The 23152-nt window shown below is 37.1% G+C and overlaps 2 protein-coding genes across 15 annotated transcripts in view; one reads left to right on the forward strand and one right to left on the reverse strand.

The window, feature by feature from the left end:
* The window catches only part of ASAH1 (N-acylsphingosine amidohydrolase 1), a 32328-nt gene extending 22529 nt beyond the window's left edge, over positions 1 to 9799 (forward strand). For both annotated transcript variants that reach the window (XM_079141957.1, XM_079141958.1), the window contains exons 5-14: positions 148 to 226; positions 2912 to 2986; positions 3864 to 3909; positions 4426 to 4570; positions 5077 to 5131; positions 5264 to 5345; positions 6347 to 6478; positions 6584 to 6707; positions 7129 to 7185; positions 8671 to 9799. In XM_079141957.1, the coding sequence (XP_078998083.1) occupies positions 148 to 226; positions 2912 to 2986; positions 3864 to 3909; positions 4426 to 4570; positions 5077 to 5131; positions 5264 to 5345; positions 6347 to 6478; positions 6584 to 6707; positions 7129 to 7185; positions 8671 to 8760 (885 nt within the window). In that variant the 3' untranslated portion in view covers positions 8761 to 9799. The remainder of the gene's footprint in view (positions 1 to 147; positions 227 to 2911; positions 2987 to 3863; positions 3910 to 4425; positions 4571 to 5076; positions 5132 to 5263; positions 5346 to 6346; positions 6479 to 6583; positions 6708 to 7128; positions 7186 to 8670) is intronic.
* Positions 9800 to 11824: 2025 nt separating this feature from the next.
* The window catches only part of PCM1 (pericentriolar material 1), a 100468-nt gene continuing 89140 nt past the window's right edge, over positions 11825 to 23152 (reverse strand). For all 13 annotated transcript variants that reach the window (XM_079142703.1, XM_079142701.1, XM_079142704.1 and 10 more), the window contains one exon: positions 11825 to 12280. In XM_079142703.1, the coding sequence (XP_078998829.1) occupies positions 12249 to 12280 (32 nt within the window). In that variant the 3' untranslated portion in view covers positions 11825 to 12248. The remainder of the gene's footprint in view (positions 12281 to 23152) is intronic.

Genomic DNA, 23152 nt, shown 5'->3' on the forward strand with positions numbered 1-23152 from the left:
ATATGGAGGGGTGGGGAAGCATTAAGAAACTCATATAATTTGCTGTGGTAACAGTATCTGAACAACAAATTATATGTCAAAGAACCAGATCTCAAAATCTCAAAGCATGCTTTTAGGCTAAACGATTGTTAATGTATTTCTTTTCAGCCTGGTCTACTTGGCAATTTTCCTGGTCCTTTTGAAGAGGAGATGAAGGGGATTGCAGATGTTACTGGAATACCATTAGGTAACTTACTTTGCAGTGTTTAAAACATTTACTAAAGCACTTTAATATATTTCTACTTAGGTATGATATACATCTAGAAAAATGCACAGGTCTTAAGTACACATCTCAATGAAGTTTTTAAAGTGCATCCATGAGTAGTCACAACTCAGACCAAGAAAGAGAAAATTACAGCACTCCAGAATGCTCCATAATGCCCCTTTGCAAAATACTGCCTCCTCAAATAACCACTGTTCTGACTTCATCATAGATTAGTTTTACCTCTTTTTGAACTTTTTAAAAATAGAACTGAACATCTGAACTGTTGTATGTGGTTTCTTGCACAGGTAGTATGCTGCTGTATGAATAGAATATTGTGAATATTAATATTTTGAATACTAAGAATAAAGCAGGTATGGACATTCTTGTGACTATCTTTTAATGGGCATATCTACTCATTTCTTTTGGATATATATCTAGGAAGTAAACTGTTAGGTTAAAGAGTAGCTGTATAATTATAGATTCTGCACACAGTGTTCTAATGTGATTGTGTTGACTGAGAGCATACTATGAAAATTGTAATTTTTTCCACTTGATACTTCTCCATTTGATAGTGTTAGTCATATTGTCAGTCATTTATATTTGAGCCATTTGTTGAGAGTCATGATGACCCATTTTAGTTTCAATGTGCATTTTCCCTGCTGACTGAGATTATTACTTTCAGTTTGTTGACCTTTTTCTTATGTCTTTGTTTCTTTGTTTTGGGGAGAATTAAAGTTCTTGTTAAGGTCTTTTGCCCATTTTTTTGCAGGAATTCTTTATATATCCTATATCTAAGTTCTCAGATGCTTGATTCCAAATCTCTCAGCCTGTGACTTGCATTTTTATTCTCTTAGTGTTATCTTTTTGATGAATAGAAACTCAATTTTAATGAAATTGAATTTCTCATTCTTACCTTTTACTAGCAGTGCATTTAAGAAATCTTTGCTTACCCCCAAGGTCTTGTATGTTTTCTTCTAGGTGTCTTATGTATACTTTTTATATTTAAGCATGTGATCTGTCTTGAATTAATTTTTGTATGTGGTATATGAGTTACGGTCCAAGGCTCAGGATTTTCTCATATAGTATACCCAAATGATTGAACACCAATATTAAAAAGTGTGTCCTTCTCTCAGTAAAAATCATAGTGATATAAATCAGTATAAATCAATGACTAAGTATGTCTGGTTCTGTTTGAGAACTTTGTTAAGTTTCATTTATCTATTTGTCTTCCCATATGTAAATACCATACTACCTCAGTTACTCAGTTACTTTATAGTAAGTCTTAAAATAGGCAGTATAATTCTACCAACTCTGACTTTTTTCAAAAATTTCTTGGTTATATGGCCCTATTGCATTTCCATATAAATTTTAGAATCAGCCTGTCAGCTTTAACAAATGAACACATTTTTGTTTTGAGTGGAATTTTAATATTGGGTTTTCTAATTTTTATTTTTAGGGGAGATATCTTGCACATTATTCATTAAATTATCCATAGTTATCAATGTTTTTGGAAGTAATTTTTTTTAAGTTTCAGTTTCTAATTTATACTATTTAATGAAAAAGACTTTTCCCACTAACCCAAAAGTTTTATTCTTAAGCTCCCAAAGTAGTATAATCACTGTTTTATGTAGCTAGTAGTACTTTGGTTTTTCAAGAGAGATGATTGAGAATTTCTGGTGTTTGACAAAAGTGGCTGTCTTTTTGTTTGTTTTTGCTTCTTTAACAAAATGATTTCAAAGGATAGCTAACATACAGAAATATATACTTGAGAAGCAAGTCTTTAGTTGCTTTATTATGTAAAGAACTCTAGCAGATCATCACCAAATGTAAATATCTCTAGAGAAAAATAGTTTTAGAAGATTAGCAGATGAGTGGAATGTCTTCAAAATAGAAATTAAATGGAAATAACATAAGCATTGGATTGGGGTGAAAAACACATTACACTTAGTAGAGTAAAGAACATTAAGTAGACAAAGTGTGCTATACATCTTAGGGTTAAATGTTAAATGGTATACCATTTTGGAAAAATCTTCAAAAAATAAAATATTGTGCAATGTGTTTTCTTGGTAGCTCCAGACTCATTAATAGTTATTGGCTGTCCTTTCTCATCATAGAAATTTTAGTCACACTCTAAAAAATCTGAGCAAAATACATACAAACAAGAACTAGATGAACTAAATTATCATATTTGAGTTCGCCAAAGAAAATAAAAAATTAAGGCTGTATTGTTTAAAATTTTGGATATTATGATATAGCACAGTTCCAGCATGCCTAGATCTTGAACTGGTGAGTGAAATAGCTGCCTCTTTGAGGACTTATTTTATCATCATTCTAGAGAGTCCACGTGGGTGAGGGCCACCGACCAGGTGTTCAGGCACATAAGTATTAGCCTGTAGCACTGACAAGCACCAGAATGTGAGACAGGCGCGCACACACACACGCGCGCGCACACACACACATACACATACACACATACACACACAGTGAAGATGGTTAAACTTTCTTAAAATAAATTTTTCAAGGCTGGGAGTGTAGCTCAGTGGTAGAATGCATGCTTATCCCGTGAATCCCTGAGTTTAATTCCCAGAACCACAAAAAACAAAATGAATTTTAATTATATTGTCATGGTTCTGTTTTAACAAAAATTTTTCCTTTTTTTCCTCATAGGAGAAATTATTTCATTCAACATTTTTTATGAATTTTTTACCATTTGTACCTCAATAATAACTGAAGACAAAAAAGGTAAATATGTGCTAAGGGAAGGTGGACAAAACAGAGTACCATGTAAATGGAGAATTAGAACTTTCTAAACCCAGATTTGCTATATACATCCTGTGTGTGTTATATACAGCTTTATAAATCTTGGTGACTTTTTACAAGTGCACTGAAGACAAGCCTTACTTTAAGACCACTATAATGCCTATTAAAGTTTAATTCAGATGTGCCAAGAACTTGAAAAAAGTGTTTCAGGACTAGAAACATTCCTCCTTTCCTCACAGGCTACTTATACCCACCTGCATGGTTTGGTAGAAGGACATAGGTTGATATTGTCACACATGTAATGACATGTGGCTTTCTGGAGGCACAGGTAAAACAGTCCCATCATTCCCAGCCAAGGGACCCTATGTAGAGCAACCTCACTTTCCCATATTTTTCCTGGATGTTCCCCAGGGTACAAGAAACAAGATGACTTGCCCTGACTCACCCTCATTCTTGACCCATGTTCTGGATATAAAGTCTCTCTATACCTAAACCCTTCAGGTGTTCACCGTAGGTGTCAGTCCCTGAAGGAAAGCCCTGGGAAAGTCACATTAGTCGAGGTTAAGACATCTATGTCCTGGAAGTTGACCAAAGAACGACCATTGATCCTATTGCATGAGGGTACTCTAATCTTACCTAGAACCCTGATCCTTCAGGTTTTACAGGGGGCTCTTGCCAGTGTGACAGTAACACCAGTTTGATCTTATTAAGGCTTATGCCATCACTGTTAGATTAATTCTTACTGTTAGATGGAACAGTTGTGAATGTAAATTAACAAAAATGGAGTGTCCAGCTATAATTATAACCAGTTGAACTATGTTAACTGCTACTACATGTCATTCTGCTTACTTTTAAATAGGTCATCTACTCCATGGAAGAAACATGGATTTTGGAGTATTTCTTGGGTAAGCAAAGAATATAATATGTTTCATTTCTTAAGAGTAGATTGTATTACCTAGATGAAAATTAAGTCCCAAATCATGTCAAAATGACTATAAGTGAAGATAACTGGATTCCTTAGTATCAAGACAAGATAAACAAACACAGTTATTCCATTTGAAATTTGAGAAGTTGCACGTGGTGAGCAGAAACTTGGGCCCTGCTTGAAGGCCACAGACACCTCATTTATTGCTCAGAAGGAAGAGATAAACACACTCCTGTATCTTTCCTCTTGACCTTTCTGAAAAGATCAAGGCCATTTGATGCCTGAGTTTGAATCTGGGGTTCATCACTTATACAGTCTATAATACTGGGAGTGTTATTCAACTTGTGATTAAAAGCACCCATACTGTAAAGGTCTGTCAGTATTGTTCATTAGTGATTAGGTAGATAAAGCACCTTGTGTTAATGTCTGGCTCTCACCATATTCAACATTGTTATCAACATTGTTCTTAAATGTCACCAAAATTTGTCTTTTGTAGGTGGAATGTGAATAATAATACCTGGGTAATAACTGAGGAACTGAAACCTTTAACAGTGAATCTGGACTTCCAAAGAAACAATAAAACTGTCTTCAAGGCTACAAGCTTTGCCGGCTATGTGGGCATGTTAACAGGATTCAAACCTGTAAGGAATCTATTGTTATGTAATTTTACGGGTAGCTTTTATGTTCTGATTTTACTATCTGTGAAGGGTGGAGCCTAAGGAAACAAGCCCAACCTTATCCATTTGTACTTCTTGTCACTTTCATCAGTGTGAGATCATGTGGCAGAGAAGGAAAAGGTTTCTGAACTTGTAATTTTAAATAAAAGCGTGTGGCCAGGTATCAAGGGCTGGGAGTCAAAATCTGGGATGTGGCCTGGGACTCTGCAACCTAAGCGAGCTAGGCATGAATTCTTCCTGTCCCAAAAGTGTGGTCAACAATGTCCCACATTCTAGACATGAAATGCTTAGAACTCAAAAGAAAGAAAAGAAAACAACTTGCTAATTTAAGGTGATATTATCCTGATTTTGGTTTCTTTTAGGATTTCCCATTACTCAGTTCAGGCCTTTATATATCACTATAACATACAGATAGGGTCTTAAAGAAGATGGGTGAAGTTTCTGACCACATCATTTTGTCTTTTTCTTAGGGGCTGTTTAGTCTTACACTAAATGAACGCTTCAGTATGAATGGCGGTTATATGGGTGAGTAGGGTGTTCAGAAGTGTAATGAGAATTTCTCAACCATTTTAAGAGGAGTTATGGACTATGCCTTCTGATTAAATACTCCTCACCCGCTCAGGCCCTTTGCCACTACGTGTGTTTGATCTCTTCCAGGTGTCATAGAATGGATTTTGGGAAAGAAAGATGCCATGTGGATAGGGTTTATCACTAGATCAGTTCTGGAAAATACTACAAGGTAAAGTGATTGGTTGCTTTATTACTGACAATTTAGTTAATTTTAAATTATTCATAGTAAAATACAAAAACACTTCTGAAGTTCTAGCATAATATCCATTGAGGAACCATTGGAGAATTTCTTTGGTGAACCTTTGACATTTGAATAATTCACATTTTCTTTCTGTGTGTTGTTTTTATAGCAAGGAATTGAGTTATTTAAAAATATTAGGGATATTGACCCTACGAAGGCCACCTGTGAATTTTTTGTGGTACCAAAAAAATCACCCTCATGCAAAAGAAAAATGGCACAGTAAATTCTTACAGTTAAATGGTAATACATATTAACCTGGGAGTTATACTCTGCTGTGGTACAGAAATTTTATAATAGCAGAACTGCCTTACCTTCAGCCCATGTTGTATCCTGATGACTTAGAATAAATGGGCATTGATCCTATTTTTAATACTTTATAGGGAATGAGTTTGAGGTTATTTTTGATACTTCATTCCAATTTTTAATAGTCCTAACTTTTGAGAAGTTTTTTTTTTTTTTTTTTTTTAAACTCCCTATCTTGTATACTGTAATTATAACACTATTTCTCTGCCTTCTGGTGCTGAAAGAAAGGCATAGATGGTAAGGCTGGAGGGTGATCCCCGGAGGCCATTTCATTTCTGCAGATTAAAGGGACCTTTCAAAATTCCCAATTCAAATCTCAGCATTTGACCACATAGGGGGATTGTTCCTCCTGGAACCATTGCTCACCATCCTGTTTAATATTTTTTAGTTGTAGATGAACACAATATCTTTATTTATTTTTTTGGGGTGCTGAGGATTGAACCCAGTGACTCACAAGTGTGAGGCAAAGGCTCTACCACTGAGCTACAACCCCAGCCCCACCATCCTGTTTTTAAAAACATGTTCTTTCTACATATGTTTTCCCTAACTTTCCACAGAACTAAAATATTTCCATTCCAAGTGAACTAAAAATGTTTCCTGATTTTTAAAAAAATGTTTCTATTTAGTTATGAAGAAGCCAAGAATATACTGACCAAGACCAAGTTATTGGCCCCAGCGTACTTTATCCTGGGAGGTAACCAGTCTGGGGAGGGTTGTGTGATTACACGAGAAAGAAAAGACTCTTTGGATGTATATGAGTAAGTACAGTTCTTAAAGAAAAATGTATAGAAACCAAAGCCCAGATTGACATACACACAGGTTCAAGACATGAAGCCTAAGAGAGAATCTCTTTTTGTATCTAGACTCGATTCTAAGCAGGGTAGATGGTACGTGGTACAAACAAATTATGACCGATGGAAAAGCCCCTTCTTCCTCGATGACCGCAGAACTCCTGCAAAGATGTGTCTGAACCGCACAGCTCAGGAGGTGCGTTTGCACTGCCCTAGATAAAAAAAGTCTCCGTTAAGAACTATCATAGTTCTGGCATTTTTCTTTGGCCTTTTATTATTCTGTATCTCTGGATGGTCCCCACTGAGTTTTTGTTTTGTTATTTTAACTTAAAGGAACAACATTTTGCTATACTTTCCCTTTCTTACCCTGATGCTGGATAACATTCTGTGAAGTCAAAGAAAAAAACAGGGAAGAATTTTAAAAGGGGAGGAAGAAAGAGAAAGAAAAGCAGTACATTATAACTGTCATCTCTGTTTCTAGCAGTGACCCCAAGGGAAGTCCCTTGAGGGAGGCTGAGTGAAGAATCTCTTGGTTTCTAATGACCCATTTGTGTGGATGAATGCTGCTGATCAACATCTGTGTTTAACTTACTGAACAAAACTGTTCTTTGTCTTAGAATCTCTCATTTGCGACCTTATATGATGTCCTGTCAACAAAGCCTGTCCTCAACAAGGTATTTAAAAATATATACATATATTATTACTTATAGGGAAAAGTATCTGGGTTTATACTTTATCTTCCCTATTATCTTGGATCAGTTTGAGCCTAGAAGTTATGTTCAGCTTAAGGATGATTTTTAAAAGATAGTATTTGTATGGCTGTAAGCATAACTTTTGGAATATGCCAAAGAAGTTGATCATTATAGCTAAATATTCAAAATGACCAGAGTATTGTTTTCAACTTTACTTCCCTGACATTTCAATTCAGTCTTGCATTATACTACCAACTTTTTTCTGTCTTAAGTCTTGTGTTAGACTGTACAACTAGTACCTATAATTCAACAAAACTAAGTCTGAAGTCCATTTTCAAACAGAACTGTGTGTCTTCATGGATTTTTGTTTCCCTTGAACTTTATCACTTTTTTTCCCCCACACTGTAAATGAAAAATATAACAAGTTTGCTAGCAATCCAGTTTGCTAGGCGTCATTCCTTTTGTGTTCTGTACACAGCCATCCCACGTGTTCTTTCTCCAGCTGGAAATGTAGCTCAGTGAGAGAGCACTTGACTAGAATGTGCAAGGCCCTGGGTTTGAACCCCAGCACTGAAAAAACAAAGAAACAAAGAATAAAACGAAAAAGTACATGATCTTTTTGCTCTTTCTCCTATCTCATTGGTCCTTTGCCCACCTCTCCCTAAAATCAACATGCCGCCATTACCTCTGCCAGAGGAAGGCCTCTTATCCTTTAGCATTTGGGTTAAAACCTGACGCCTGCAGGAAGCCTTCCTTCAGCTCCCAACCCTGCTAAACTTTTCATTTTTAAAAAAAATATATTTTTAGTTGTTGATGGACCTTTATTTTTATTCATTTTTTGTATGTGGTGCTGAGGATGGAAACCCAGTGCCTCACACATGGTAGGCACGTGTTCCACCACAGAACCACAACTCCAGCCCCCGTACTTCTTGTTTTGCCCACATCAGATTCATGTGGGCTCACAGTGGGGTTTACCTGGGACCTGACCTGTTGTGTGAGATTGGGCATATGCTTGGTACTTTGGATGTGTATCTGCAGTTTCCCCACTGTGTTTGCAATGCTCTGAAGATCAGGATGGCCAAAGCTAAACTGTTTATACTCTGCAGTATATTGCCTCAATGTTTAACTGCCACTTAAACATTGAGGAGAGCCAAGTGAATCTTAAGTATTGGTAGCAAAGCAGTGTACTGCTTAGGAATAAGGTCTTAAAAGAACTGGAGATTCTCCCAAGCCTACTAATTAATATTTATGACCTGGAATAATGGTTCTATTGATGTTGGTTGCTTTAATTATTTAATACTAGACTGTAATATTAACATGCCATATTACTGTGTAATAATATATAATTATATGTTAATTGCTTTATAAAGTTATTTAATATTAAATTCCTTAGGGACAGAAGTGCCAATGCGTCAGAATATCTTTGAATGAAAATACCCTTAATATAAAATAACTTCTTTCTTTCAGCTGACCGTATTCACAACATTGATTGATGTTACCAAAGGTCAATATGAAACTTACCTGCGTGATTGCCCAGACCCTTGTATAGGCTGGTGAGCACACATCTGGACCACAGAATATACTCTCTAAGACATGAAGGTGCAATGTCCAGGTGCCTGACCACTGCCACCATGTTTTCTCCTTCCAAAGACTAAGATTTAAGGCAGGTTCTCTTGAGTCATGAGTTTATCCTTCTCAGTATGTTTATGATTAACAGAATATTTTTGCCATAATCATTGATTCTTCTTATTTATGGGTAACTTCAAGTGAAGTAAAACAGCTAGAATTTACCAAGTTTCATTTCACTTTGACATTTGGGGATGGGGATAAGCAATTAAACCATCATAGGACCCACCTCCATGGAATCAATCAAAATTCTCTGTGGGCATTTAATCCAGAATCCTTGTGTGACTATGAGTAATATAAAAGCAAATACTCCATATTCTTCAGTTTTTCACTATTATCTACTTATTCCTATATTTTTCTATGTAGCAGTATTTTCCTTCTGGTTCTAACAACTACTATTAAAATCAGATGCCTTTGCTGTTTGTGGCAGCAGTTTCCCTACATTTGATTGAGGGGATGAGATAGACATTCAGTATTTCTTTTAATGAGCAATAAATGGCCTTTGACTCTGTAAATACTACTTTGAGGTTCCCAAAGTAATCGGTTTGCAAGGCAGTCTTTAAAGAATTGAAGTTTTCCCATAATTACACTACCTCCCAGTAACCCCAGGAAGTTGCTGATTTCAAAAACAGAATACCAGATTCTGTGCATTCATGAAGAAACATGTCAAAGACTTGAAAACAGGAAACAAAAATTTATTATTTTAAATTCTCATAAGTATCATTCATTTAATAAATAGGTTTTTTTGTTTGTCCTTCTGGTCAGCATGTTTTTTTTTTTTTAACTTTTAGTACAGTTATTAAAATATTTTTAAAAATTAATGTTTGTGAAAAGAGCTAATAGAAATTGTTAATCTTCCTAACTTTCACAATTAACTGTGAAATGTATGCCATTTGTGCAAAACTGTGTCCACTTTATTTTGTATAATCTCGGTTGTATCATGATGCTCAATAAATAGTCACTGGAAGTAGTGTCAGTAGTCATGCATGCAGACTGGGTGTATACATACATGTTGGTTTGGGGTGGGGGTCATTATCAAGAAATACAAGATGAACATAATATCTGAATTAAATAACAAGGGTGTGTAAGTGGGTTATTAAACATGACTAGGGCTGGGGATATAGCTCAGTTGGTAGAGTGTTTGCCTCACAAGCACAAGGCCCTGGGTTCAATCCCCAGTACCGCAAAAAAAAAAAAAAAAACATATGACTAAATGGTCACAGTCTTACATGATTAATACTTACCACCGCTTAACTCAATATTATCAACCAGTGTGCAGGTGTCCAGAGGCAGCTCTTCCCCCAGACAGCAGGTGCTTCCACAGAACAATAGCCATTCCAAGATTATTTTAGAAAATGAAGAGGAATTACAAGAGGATTTGTGTTAAAATAGAATTCAATTAATGGAAAGAACAAAAAACCCTTTGCTTCAGATGTTGACCCTCTTTTAAGAAGGAAGTGAGGTAGGACTGAGGTTGTGGCTCAGTGGCAGAGCACTGACCCAGCATGTGTGAGGCACTGGGTTCCATTCTCAGCACCACATATAAATAAGTAAAATAAAGGTCCATTGACAACTAAAAAAATACTACCAAAAAAAAAAAGAATGAAGTGAGGTAAACTTGATGTGTTTTTTAATGTAGTAGCCTTTGATATACATTTTAAACAGATCATTTCAGACTGATTCTTCAGGAATAAGTCCCAGAGTTTAGAGACAATAACTGGCATTAAAATTTTTAGTAGTATTGTTTAGTGGTAAAGTGTTCACAAAATAGTCTATGCAGTGTAAACCTGTTTACGTTACACTTTCTGTAGGTACTTATGCATAACTATCTAGGGTACAAAACGATAATTGGAAGGATGTTAACCAAAATCCTCACCACAGTTCCCCCTGGTAGTAGTCAGTGCTATTGAAATTTTTGGAGGACAGAACTTATTAGTAGCCATGGACATTAAACATATGCATTAGAAAAAATGGATAAAATTAAGGTTTAGGTTGGAGCCAAACCTGTAATTTACTAGCCTAGTTTTAGGAGTATGATTTAAAACAGAGGGGTGACTCATACTGCATTCCTTCACACACGTAGCTCCAGGATAACTCACCTTAATAATAGCTACTGCTTGCCCAGAACTCTGTATGGGGGCTTCTCCTAGGGACAGCTTTATATGCATTAGCTTCTTTAGTTTTCTCAACAAGTCCCCAAAGTATTTGAAGTCCCAGTGATCAAAGTGAAGTGACTTGCTGAAAGCTGCATTAATAGCAGGAGTGAGGACTGGAGCCAGGTCTGCCCAGCTCTTGACTCTCCTTCAGGACTTGACGACAGGCACTTGTGCGTGGAAGACCCCCCACTAGAGTGGAGTGCCCCAAGCCGTCGGGCTCAGCGTGCATCCCTTTGGTTCTCTTCAAAACTTCTCCATTTCCACAGGGATTGGAAACCTTTGGGGTTAGGAACTGGCGACAGTGTATTCATTTAACAGGTTACTTGTTTCTCACTACCCCAAGTCTAAATTGTGCTCATAGGGAGACAAAGAACCTCATCCTTTTGTGGCTGTGAGCCACCCTACATTAAAAAGAGCAGTTCTGAATTTTTTTTAAATTGCGGAATGGAAAAGCTCAGGTAGTTGTTACTGAAGTTAGTCCTCCAGAGTGTGTGAGGGATAATTTTTGTTAATTGATATAAATTTATAAAATATTTACCAGCTTAGCATTATGTGACAGATATGGCCAGCAGGCCCTGGACTACATGCTGTGCGCTGGTCCTGTCAACAAACCTAGGGAGGTGTAGCTATGTTCCTCAGCCATTAGCCCAACAGGACTAGTGGCTGCAACTTCTGGAGAGTTATTACCTCACATGAAATCAGTTCTTTCTTTTTGCCTAAGGAACTCCCTTCCTCTTTCATTGGGAAAGCAGTTTCCCACCCAGGTGCCATAGGAGAGATTGGTGTGTATTGAGCAATTTTCCATGGCATTTCTACCCATCTTGTGGCAGCTTGGGAGTTTGTCGAGGCAGAGAACAGAGTGGTTGCCTTACTAGAATAATGAAGACCACTGTCTCCCTTCAGGGCATAGGTGGGACAGGCTGGCTGGTAGAGAGCTCCTCTTACATTTCTGGGAGTTTTCTCAGGCATAGATCATACAGTGTGCAGCATCCACTTGGCCTGTTCCTTCATGTTACCTCCTTGGGGACTTGCAGGGCAAGTGGAGCTGATATGATCTCAAGCTCATGCTGGCTGGTGTTCCCAGAGTGATATAGTCCCAGGAGTCTGCCAGCATCTAAGAAGCAGTGGCAGGCCAGGGTAAGATCTCAGATCCTTCCATTCTTGGTGTGCTGCCCTGTGATACCTTCATCCAGGTTCCTGGGCACCTCCCATGGCATCTGCCTGCTCAGGGGCTCCTTGGTGGAGAGGCATGAGCACAGGGGTTTAGACCACATCTCTCTTGGGTGTCACCCAGACTGGAGAAGCAAGGAGGCATGAATTAAATTGGTGCAGATCACTAGCCTTGCAGACCAAGGAGCAAGCCTGGGCCAACTGGGTTTTACCTATTTCAAATCCACATAAAGATATCAAGCCACTTAGATTCCATTTTTTTTTTTTTTTTTTCACCAAGACCTAAACCTGTCTTGGTGGCCCTGATCCTCACTGTTAGCAATAACATCCCCTACAAAGCCAGAGTAAGACCAAGCAGGTAGGTGTCTAGCACCTGGCTTTCTGCAGATCTCATTGTCCACGTGGACATGAGGCCCATGGTCTAGTTGGAGAAGTTTTTGTTCCAGGGACCTGAGCCTAGCACACAGCATGCAGATGCTGGGGAAGTGCAGAAGCAGCGTGGGTTCCCCGCGGATTCAGCTCCAGCCACCACCCAGGCCTTTGTGGCTGATAGGCCAATTTGAGGCACCTAAGCTGGCAGCCCTGACTGTCCTAATGTATGTGCTTTTTGCAAAGTAGGATGTGATTATTTTGGAATATTTATGAGAAAAAAATTGAATTTTTAATATTGTATTTTTCAGTGAAAGAAGTAAAAGAGCTATTAGTCTTTAAATAAATATTCAACTTCTATAAATTCTTAAATGGTTGTAAAATACTGCTTTAAATTTATCACCTAGGGCTGGGGGCGTAGCTCAGTGGTAGAGCATTTGCCTAGCCTATATGAGGCTCTGGTTTCAATCTCTTGCACAAAATAAGTAAAGGGAAGATGGTGTTTTTAAACTTTTACTACCCAATTATGCACACAATTGATCCTGAATGACTTGGTGGGGGTGGGGTGTGGGGGGGGGATTTACCAGGGATTGAACTCAGGGTCACTCAACCACTAAGCCACATCCCCCTTCCTATTTTGTATTTTACTTAGAGAGAGTGTCTCACTGAGTTGCTTAGTGCCTCGCCATTGCTGAGGCTGGCTTTGAACTCACAATCCTCCTGTCTCAGCCTCCCTAGCCACTGGGATTACAGGCACGCACCACCATACTCAACCTGAATGATTTTTTTAAAATTTGATGAGATCATCATCAAGTTTGGGTCAAGAATTTGTAGCAATTTCAAATATAAAATAGGCTATTAAAATGCGTTCAAAGTTCTGTACCTTTAGATCAGTAAAGTTGAGCAGGTGGGTGGTAGAGAGGAGGGGAGGTACTGGGGAATGAGATTGATCAAATTATGTGCATGTGTGAATGTGGCATAATGAATCCCACTATTATATCAATTAAAATATGTTTAAAGTTCTATACCTTTAAATACTGATATGTAATCCATATCTTCCCTATACTTTTTTGTTTATGATTCATACATTTTATAATTATTATAAAAAAATGTAATGAGGTGTTCATCTAGCCCCGTGTCCCTTCTGGTTTACCTCAGCATGTATTATGAACACTGTCCCTTTCTATGTGTGTCGTGGCTCTAGCTTTAGGAATCTAGATTCAAACTGTACCTTATCTCAGGTTTGCAGGCAATTCAACAGCATTTACCGCCCAGGTGTGGTTGGATGTGCCAGAACTTTGCTAGTGTTTGTCATTCATGCAGTTGCACAGGTGAATCCAATCAAAATTCTCATATCTAGTACTTAACACGAATATCTATGCTCTACTTGACAGAGAGCACATGCATTGCTAGAGCAGTCATAGGAAGCTAATTTGGATACTTCCATAATGTCCTTTTGGCTGCAAATGATGTCATTTTTATCTATGTACAACATAGTAAAATTTGTTTACGTATATAATTTATATACACACATAGATTTTGAAAACATGCAGTACCCAAGTTGAGTGTCAACCCTATTTGAATCCCAGGAAAGCACTGATGATAAGTTCCAGTTGCACTGTACAGTAATATGGGCTAAATAATTGCAAATCTTCCCACATTATAGATAAGAAATAATGAGACTGCGTTGGTAGCATTATTTCAAAATATTATGATGAGAGATAGGAGTCAACCGCAAGGCCATGTATGCCCCAGATGTGAAGGTGAGTGGAAATCACATTATGTCAGGGAGCAATAACCAAGGAAAGATAATGTGACACCATACCATCTTCTGGTTTTCACATGTGTACTCGGGTACAGTGGACCATGTTGCAAAATGAAACAAGACTTTTAATTACTGAGAAAAAGTATTACCTTGCAAACCTCACTCATTGATTGGCTCTGTCATCAGAGAATTAAGTTAATTGCATATTAAGAATAGAAAATCAAGTTTCTCTAATTATATTTGTTTCTGATTGTTAATTGGCAGTTTTAGATTTTATAAAATTTTAAAATTGAGTAATTTTTAAGTTATAAAGCTCATTGCCAATGAGTGATGGTGTCCTTTATGGGAAGATGAAGTTAAAGAGACTTGTCCTGGTACGAGTTCTGCCATTGGGCTTTCCTGCATTTAATATGTAAAGAACCTGAGTCACCATGAAAAATCTTAAGATGTCTGCAGAATTTTTAGGGTTGCCAAAGACAAAGGAATGTACAAGTTGCTAGCCCTTTGATGTTTGGCTGTTTAAATGAACTTGAGAATCTAAGTTATACTAATATGTACTGAATGATACTCTTATAGGCCAGATAAAAATTTATATTTTTTGACTTATTCTCCATTTGGAAATTCTGTCGTGCCCCAAAATAATCTAACAGTGCTGAAAATGATTTTGTATCATTTCTTCAAGCTCTCAGCATGCTAAAAACTAAGATGATAGATTATTTTTCATATCTTAAGTGCTCATTTAGGAAAGGAGACTGTAGTTCTTATTGTTTATTAAAAACACCCATATAACTGATGGACTACCCAGTTAGACTCTAGACTTCAAGGGCTAAATACAAATGCTTAGTTACTTCTTTGCTTTTTTTTTTTTTTTGATTCAGCTAGCATTAAAACTATACAGAATGGCTAATAACATTTTGAAGTGGTTCATTAGAATCATGACAAAAGCAACCATCATTTGATGTATCATTTTTGTGTAAAGTACTATAAAGTAAAATTATAAGTGTATGCCTTTCTGAAATGGTTCTCTATACTTTTATTTTTGATAACTAGTTTTTCTGTGAACCCACCTTTTCCCCCTTCAAATTAAAGTGAATTTATAACTCAGCAAGCACTGTGGACAATATTTTACAGATTCATCAGCATAGAGAGCTCAAGCAATGTTAATGATGAATTTATTTACCAGTTTTTTTTTTCAGATTTGCTTTAGATGTTACTACAAAGTTTATTTAATACTGATTTTTAAATTGCACTAATAAACTTGTATTGTGACCCATGTACTGAAAAATAAGGGTTTTGTTTGACTTGACATTAAGTCTGCATCAGATCTACTTTGGTTAGTTATACTTCTGAACTGCTTGGCAGCTTACTCTGCAAATCTTAAATTTTTAAAAGAGATATATAAACAATACATTAATTTATCCCTTTTGCTATTTTTAAATAAAAAATAAGTCTCCCTTTATTTCACCATCCCCAATTCTCTTCTCCAAAGGTGATCTTTGACACATAAATCCATTCCATAGGTCCTGTTCAGTGCTCATTTTTGTTTTTCACATAATAGTAGGAAACTATTCCCATGTCACTATTTATATGTTTTCATCACTTTTTTTTTTTTTTTTTTTTTGAGTTGGGGGTCTCACTATGAACTCAGCGGCTGAAGTGATCCTTGTTTCTCAGCCTCCCCAGTAGCTGGGACCACAGGAGTGTGCCACAGAGCCCAGCTCCATCACCCTTTTGGAATGCTTTGAAGGATTCTAAAGTACACCGATGGACATTTCATTTGTTTTCAGAGTTTTACAGCTATAATTAAAGCACAGTGAATGTCCTTTGTGCATACTTGTCAAAGTATAGACTAAGTATGTAGGTATAGTTAGGTCCATGTTTACTTTGTAGGGTACTCCTACAGTACCTTCCAAAATTCTGAACTGTATACTCTCAGCTACAGGGGATAGTGCCTTCCCCTCAACATACTCAAAAATGATACTGTCAAACCTGATGAAGGTATGATATCAATAAATATATTTGTAAGAGCAAGAGAGTACAATTACTCTATATCCATTGCTAGACTTATTTTCATGGAATCTCTGGAGCTTCCTGCAAAGACAGCCTTGGGGAGATGGGGCTGACAATTCTAATCTGGCAAAAGGTCCATTAAAAGTACTAATGCACAGGTGTCTGCATCAGGGCAACAGAAAGGAGAAGAAACACCACAAGGGCGGACCCTCCATACCTGGAAAATCTGAAAGAGTAGCAAAAAAGAAAGGGATTATGAGCAGAGCACAATAATGTATACCTGTATTCCCAGACACTTAGGAGGATGAGGGAAAAAGTTTGAGGTCACCCGGGGAAACTTAGCAAGACCCCATCTCAAAATAGAACGGTCTGGAGAAGTGGCTCAGTGGTAGAGTGCCCCTGGGTTCAACGCCACTACACCAAAAAGAAAAAGATTGTGGATCCCATGTTAAATGGGAAAAAATCATGGCAGTTGTGCTATACATACCAAGCCACTAGATTCCCTCTAGGCTGGAATCAGTTACCTGTAACTATGACACTTCACATTGAATTCAGCAAGTTCAACGCTTGAGTGAAAACCTGCATGTGCCAAGTGCTGTACCAAGTTGGCTAAGACACTCCTCTTCCATCAAGAATCTTTCAGCCCAAGTGCAGCTAGGAGAGTAAACCACCCAATGGGACAGGAGTTTGTGGAGAACAAAAATGTGAAACTTCCGTCAAGGAAGGTTGGAAAAGAATGTAGTCTTAAAGAGCAAGTAGGGGGCTGGGGCAACAGCTCAGCTGGTAGAATGCTTGCCTCGTAAGTACAAGGCCCTGAGTTCGATCCCCAGTACCGCAAAAAAAAAAAAAAAAAAAAAAAAAAGAGCAAGTAGGAGTTTGATGGACGAAGGAGGAAAAAAAGTGACTTGACAGTGTATACAAAGAATGGAAACATGAAACATCACTTGAGGGAACTATGGTGACACAAGGCTAGAGAGATCAACAGATGTGTGAATCATTTTGGAAATAATCTTACTTAATATTCACCCCACTCTCCCAGTTGCTGAGTCACTGAATTCCAGAAGCCTTTGGGAACAACAACTTACTCCAAGCATAGGAGTAAGAAAAAGACTCTGTCCTTCCACAACATCTCTGATGTTATCTTTTGGATACAAAACCAGCCTGAAGGGACCCAGTGGTCTTACTCACAAGGCAAGATAGTTCTATCAGTGATTCGCCCCAGTGATTTTCTGATTTGAATAGGGAGTGCTTTTACCATGATTACAGGATTATCACGAGTACAAACTGGTCAGACACCCTTCCGTATATCTTCATTTCAATGAAAAGATGAACTCCACAAATTCTCGTCTATTCCTTCAACAAAATATATACTGGCAGCAAAAATGTCATCACTGTCAGATGAAAAAGCAGAAACCCAGGTTCACCCTTCCACCTGATAATAGGAAAACTAGACAAAATATATGAAAGATTTTTAAGACATTGGATGTGAGACATCTGGAAGATGGAAAGAAGGTGAGCTGATAACTGCCCCCAGATTACTGCCTGCAGAATTTTCATGCTCTTGAGCAGAAGGGAACCTCAAGCCGGTAGTATCCCTGAGTTAAAGAGATGGAACTCGAGTCTGAGTAGCGAAGATTACAGGGCAGAGTACTGGAGAGGACAGAACTACACAGAGAGAACTGTGATTTTCAGAGGGTTCTTCAATCCTATATTGAATATTGATTAGTTTGTGCATCCAAGAGAACTTTCTGAGCCTGGGGAAGGAACTACCCCTAAAATTAGAGGAAACCATCTTCTTTCTAAGGAATGAGCTGGGAATGAGCTCTTTCCACCAGCCTGAGGGAAAACCTCATGTTTCATGGGAGCATTAGGTAGAGGACTGAAAAAAGCTTTGTCTTGGTAAAGGGGAAATTATTAGATAAAGGCTACACTGCTCTGCTCCTGCATAACAAAGTGTAAAAGATAGACCTGAAAGGATCAGTGTGTTTCCAAGTAATTTAGCCACATCCCAGAACAAAAGTTTATAGGAATTTAAAAAATATTCAGTAAGATAGTGTCTAGCATCCAATAAAAAATTACCAGGCATGTATATCAGAGAACCTAAAGGATTTCTTCTAAAATCAGGAATAAGACAAGGACATCCACTCTCACTACTCCTACTCAATACAGTACTTTTACAGAAATTTTAGGGCAATTAAGCAAGAGAAGGAAATAAGAGGGATATAAATTAGGGAGAAGGGATTGTTTGCAGATAATATGAATCTGTACTTAGAAGATTCAAAAACCTCTACTAGAAGACTTCTAGAACTAATAATCAACAAAAATCAGTAACTTTTCTATATACTAGAAAATTCACTGAAAAATAAATCAGTAAAACAATAAATTCATAATAGCCTTAAAAAAAATAGCTGGGCACAGTAGTGCACACCTGTCATTCCACTAACCTGGGAGGGTGAGGCAGGAGAATCACAAATTCAAGGCCAACCCAAGAAACTTAAACCCTGTCTCAAAATAATAATAAAAAAAAGGGTTAGTGTCGTAACTCAGTGACAGAGAACCCCTGGATTAATTCTCCAGTATGAATGAATGACCTAGGAATAAATCTAACCAAGGAGGTGAAAGGCCTCTATAATAAAAATTATAAAACAGTACTAAAGGACTTTGGAAAAGACAATGAAAGACAGAAAGACCTCCCATGTTCTTTAATGGACAGAGATTAATATTAAAATTACAGGTGATGCATGCTTGTAATCCCAGCAATTTAGGAGGCTGAGGCAGAAGGATCACAATTTTGAGGCCAATCTCAGCAATTTGGTGAGACCGTGCCTCAAATTTTAAAAAAATAAAAAAGGCTGGGGATGCAGCTCAGTGTGCTAGGCCTTGGTTCCAAGCCTTAGCACTGTCAAAAAAAAAATTAGGTCATTGTCTCAGGCAAGGGCTGTTAGAGTTGGTTGATTCCCAAAGTTTGAAGATAATCTATAGTTATTTGAAACGGGAAAGAATTCTCTTGTCTCTCAGAAGCCATTAAAATCATTTTTGTGTTCCTAAAAAAGTATTTATTTTCCCCAAAAGAGTCAGCACTGAGTTACTAATAAAGGCTCAATTAATGTGTTCTTTGGTTGCAGGTGAATAAAAGCAAGGTATTCTATTTGTAGTTCTGGCTTCTGCTTTCCCTGCGTTATTGTCTTAGAACACTGGGTAAAATCTACAGTACAATATGGAAACGAAGTTATAATTATGGTCATGCACTTCTTTTTCTTCATTCTAAAAGAGATGTGCCTAATTATTCATCATTAAGAATGGTGGTAGCACATTTCAAAAGAAATCATTTCTCAAAGTAAGAGTACCCTTCTAGTCCTTTTGGCTTTTTAATCGACATGATCATATGTTTTTTTCTCTCTCAGCCTATAAATGGAACATATCACATCAATAGATGATTCTACTATTAATCCATCCCCAATTAGGATAAATATAAATTAAATATCTGTACACTGTCAAATCCATTTTGCTAATGAGTAAAACTGACCCATCATTTTCTTTCTTCATATTGTTCTTATCTAGCTTTGATATTCAAAACTTTTATAAGGATAATCAAAGAGCACTCAGCCTTTTTCATTCACTTTGAATTATCTCCAATCCCTCTCCTATTGTTTATTTATTTATTGGTACCAGGGATTGAATCCAGGGTCACTTTAACCACTGAGCCACATTTCCAGCCCTTTTTACTTTTTATTTGGAGACAGTGTCTTGCTAAATTGCTGAGGCTGGCTTTGAACTTGAGATCCTCCTGCCTCAGTCTCCAGAGCTGCTGGGATTAAAGGCATGCACCACCACACCCTGTTTATTATTATTATTAAGATACTGGGTATTAAATCCAGGGGTGCTTTAACATTGATACATCCCCAACCCTCATTGAATTTTTTTTTCTTTTTGTACTGATTGAACCGAGGGGCACTTAACTACCAAGACACATTCCCAGCTCTTTTTTATATTTTATTAGAGACAGGATCTTGCTGAGTTGCTCACAGCCTCACCAAGTTGCTGAGGCTGTGTTTGAACTCATGATCCTCCTGCTTCAGCCTCCTGAGTCACTAGGATTATAGCATGCACCATGATGCTCCCATTCTCTCTTAAAACCAGTTAAGCCTACTCTAGTCATATTTTCACCCTACCACTGCGAGACAATTACACTTGTCAAGATTATTGGTGGTCACCATAGTGCTAAACCTAGTGGTCAATTCTCAATCCTAATTATCCAATTAGTATATTTGATCCTGTTCCTTGAAACACTTTCAACTTTGGCTTCCCAGATTCCATACTTTTCTTGGGTCTCCTACTTGACTGATGAAATGAGTGCTATTTTTAAAATTGGAGTTCCAGTTCTCAAACCAATTAAGGGTATACCATAGGGGTTGGTATGAAATTGATACTTTTCATTCCATTTTTGTTCTAAATTATGACTTTTAGTTTTCTGTCATTGTCCTTCTCTACTTCCTTTCTTTTACAAATAAACTTGATATTGTGTCACTTGACATACTTTCCAGTGACAGATGTAGTTATAAAACATTGTTGAAAAGCAGGTGTCAGAGGTATTGGCAGCTAGTATCTTACAAGTCTTAAGTAATTACATAAAAAGATAAGACTTTTAATTAATGTTTTCCTGTACCGAACCTTCTTTGTAGAATTTCTCCTTGGCAGGCTTAGTTTTCTTAAAACTAAGAAAATTTTTTGTAAAAATGTGTTTTTTGTAAAAATGTCTTCGTACTTGGCAAAGACAGAGACAACTTTCATGGGGCTTGACAAATAATTAATGTAGTACTTAAACCTTGGTGCAAATAGAAGCAATGTCACTGGAAAGTTGGTGCAAAATTTCTATGACTATACACCTTAGCCCCTCAAAAACCTAGAGAAATGGTAAAAAACAGTAAGAAATAGCACTGAAAATATATATTTGTTCAAAAATATAGGCAAGCATTTGTGTTATAACATTTTGATAATATTGCAGGTATTTTGTCATATTAACAAAATGAATGCCCATTTTATCAGAATGTTCTCCACAGATAAAAGAGAACACAGGCACACATGGATACTCCTTTATCCTCTGTCCTACTCAACCAAACTCTTCAATAATAGGAAAATACTGGGGGCAAGAAAACTATTTTCCAGGTCAAAAGCTGTTGATAAGATTAGAAGTAGTAGGTAGAGAGGAATTCCAATTGCTCTCGAGTTGACCTCAAGTTGTTTTTGTTTTCCTTAAGTGAGAGGTTAATAGTGGTGGTGATTTCACAATTATACTTGTCTTCTACAACAACATTTGGAAAAATCTACCTAATTTTTTCCCCTTTTAACCTATCAGTATTTGACACTGAAATCAGTAATTCTAGAATGTTTGTGAATAGTCAAAGAAAAAATATTAGGTCAGCACCAGTTATTACCCAAGTGGTGGATGAATGTTGTAGGCAGGCAGCATCACAAAGTTGACAAACACTGAGCACCAATCCTACCCCAGCTCCTGTTTGGTTGCTGGGGATACCATGTTGAACAAGTCAGACATGCATTTTAATTGTAAATGAGGGGAGACAGGTGTGAATGATAGTTTTTAGATGGTAATTATAGGAAGAAAAGAAAAAGGATGAGATGAAGAATAGAGGGTGTTAAGCTAGAAACCCACAGCTCAAGATCAAGTTTAAAAGCAGTCAGATAAAAGATACATTGCATAAAGAATAATAATGCCAGCAGACTTCTTGCTTAAAACACACACACACACACACACACACACACACTTATAATGCAGGCCAGAAGACAACGAATGGACATTGTCAATTGCTAAGAGAAAAAAATACTGTTAAACTAAATTTATATCTTCTCAAAAGAAGACCTAAATGAACAGAAAGTTATACTACGTTCATGAACTGGAAAACTCAATAGTGTTTACATTCCCATTTCCTTCAACCTGATCTAAATATTCAATGCAATTCCAATAAAAATCCCAGCAGGTTTTTGGTTTGCAAAAATTAACAAGCTGGTCCTAAAATTGGAAATGCAAAATTGCGAAGTACATAGAATAGCCAAATATTTGAGAAAGAATATTTTAGATGACTTAATTTCCAGATTTATTACAATGCTAGTCAAGATGATGATTTAAAGAATAGATAATTCAATGGAACATAAAGATTCCAGAGTCACATACATATAACCAATATCCACAAAAATGATACTTTAATAGGGAAAGGACAGTTTTTTCAACAAATGATGCCATCTGAACCTCTATGTAGGAGGGAAATAAAATGATCCTTATATCATGCCATACAAAAAATAAATATCAACCAACAAAACAAAAAATCCAATTACTAAAATAAAAAATAGACCTAAATGTGAAGTGAACCTGAGGTAGAATCTGGACATGTAAAAACAAGGAATGTCAGAGTAACAATCAGAGTTGCACAAGAACCACAACAGGAAATGCTGGCTCTTCCAGTCAAGGTGACTGGGCAATCTTCTTTGTATAGTGAAATCCAGACTCCCTATCTGTTTGACAGATGAGCTGTTCATATAGTAAAGTAAGCTGGACAAGAACCAAGGGAATTTTTGAGTAAATGAGAAAGTTTTCTACAAAGTGTTATGTATTAGTCATACTAATTCCTGATTTTATTATGTTTTGACATCTTTAAAAGCTCATTAATCAGAGAGAGAATGGGCCCAAAGGGTCTAGCTCTCCCTCTAGGCCAGGAACAGGTCTTCGATATGGAAACGGAGCAATCTGATGGTCAACAGCCTCAACCATCTCCTTATGTAACTCTCACACACAAGCCAGTATTTTCCCTGGTTAACATGATCCCTGATCAAGGTACCA

Source organism: Sciurus vulgaris (genome assembly GCF_902686455.1).
Source record: "Sciurus vulgaris genome assembly, chromosome: 5".
In the NCBI taxonomy this organism is placed as follows: Eukaryota; Metazoa; Chordata; class Mammalia; order Rodentia; family Sciuridae; genus Sciurus; species Sciurus vulgaris.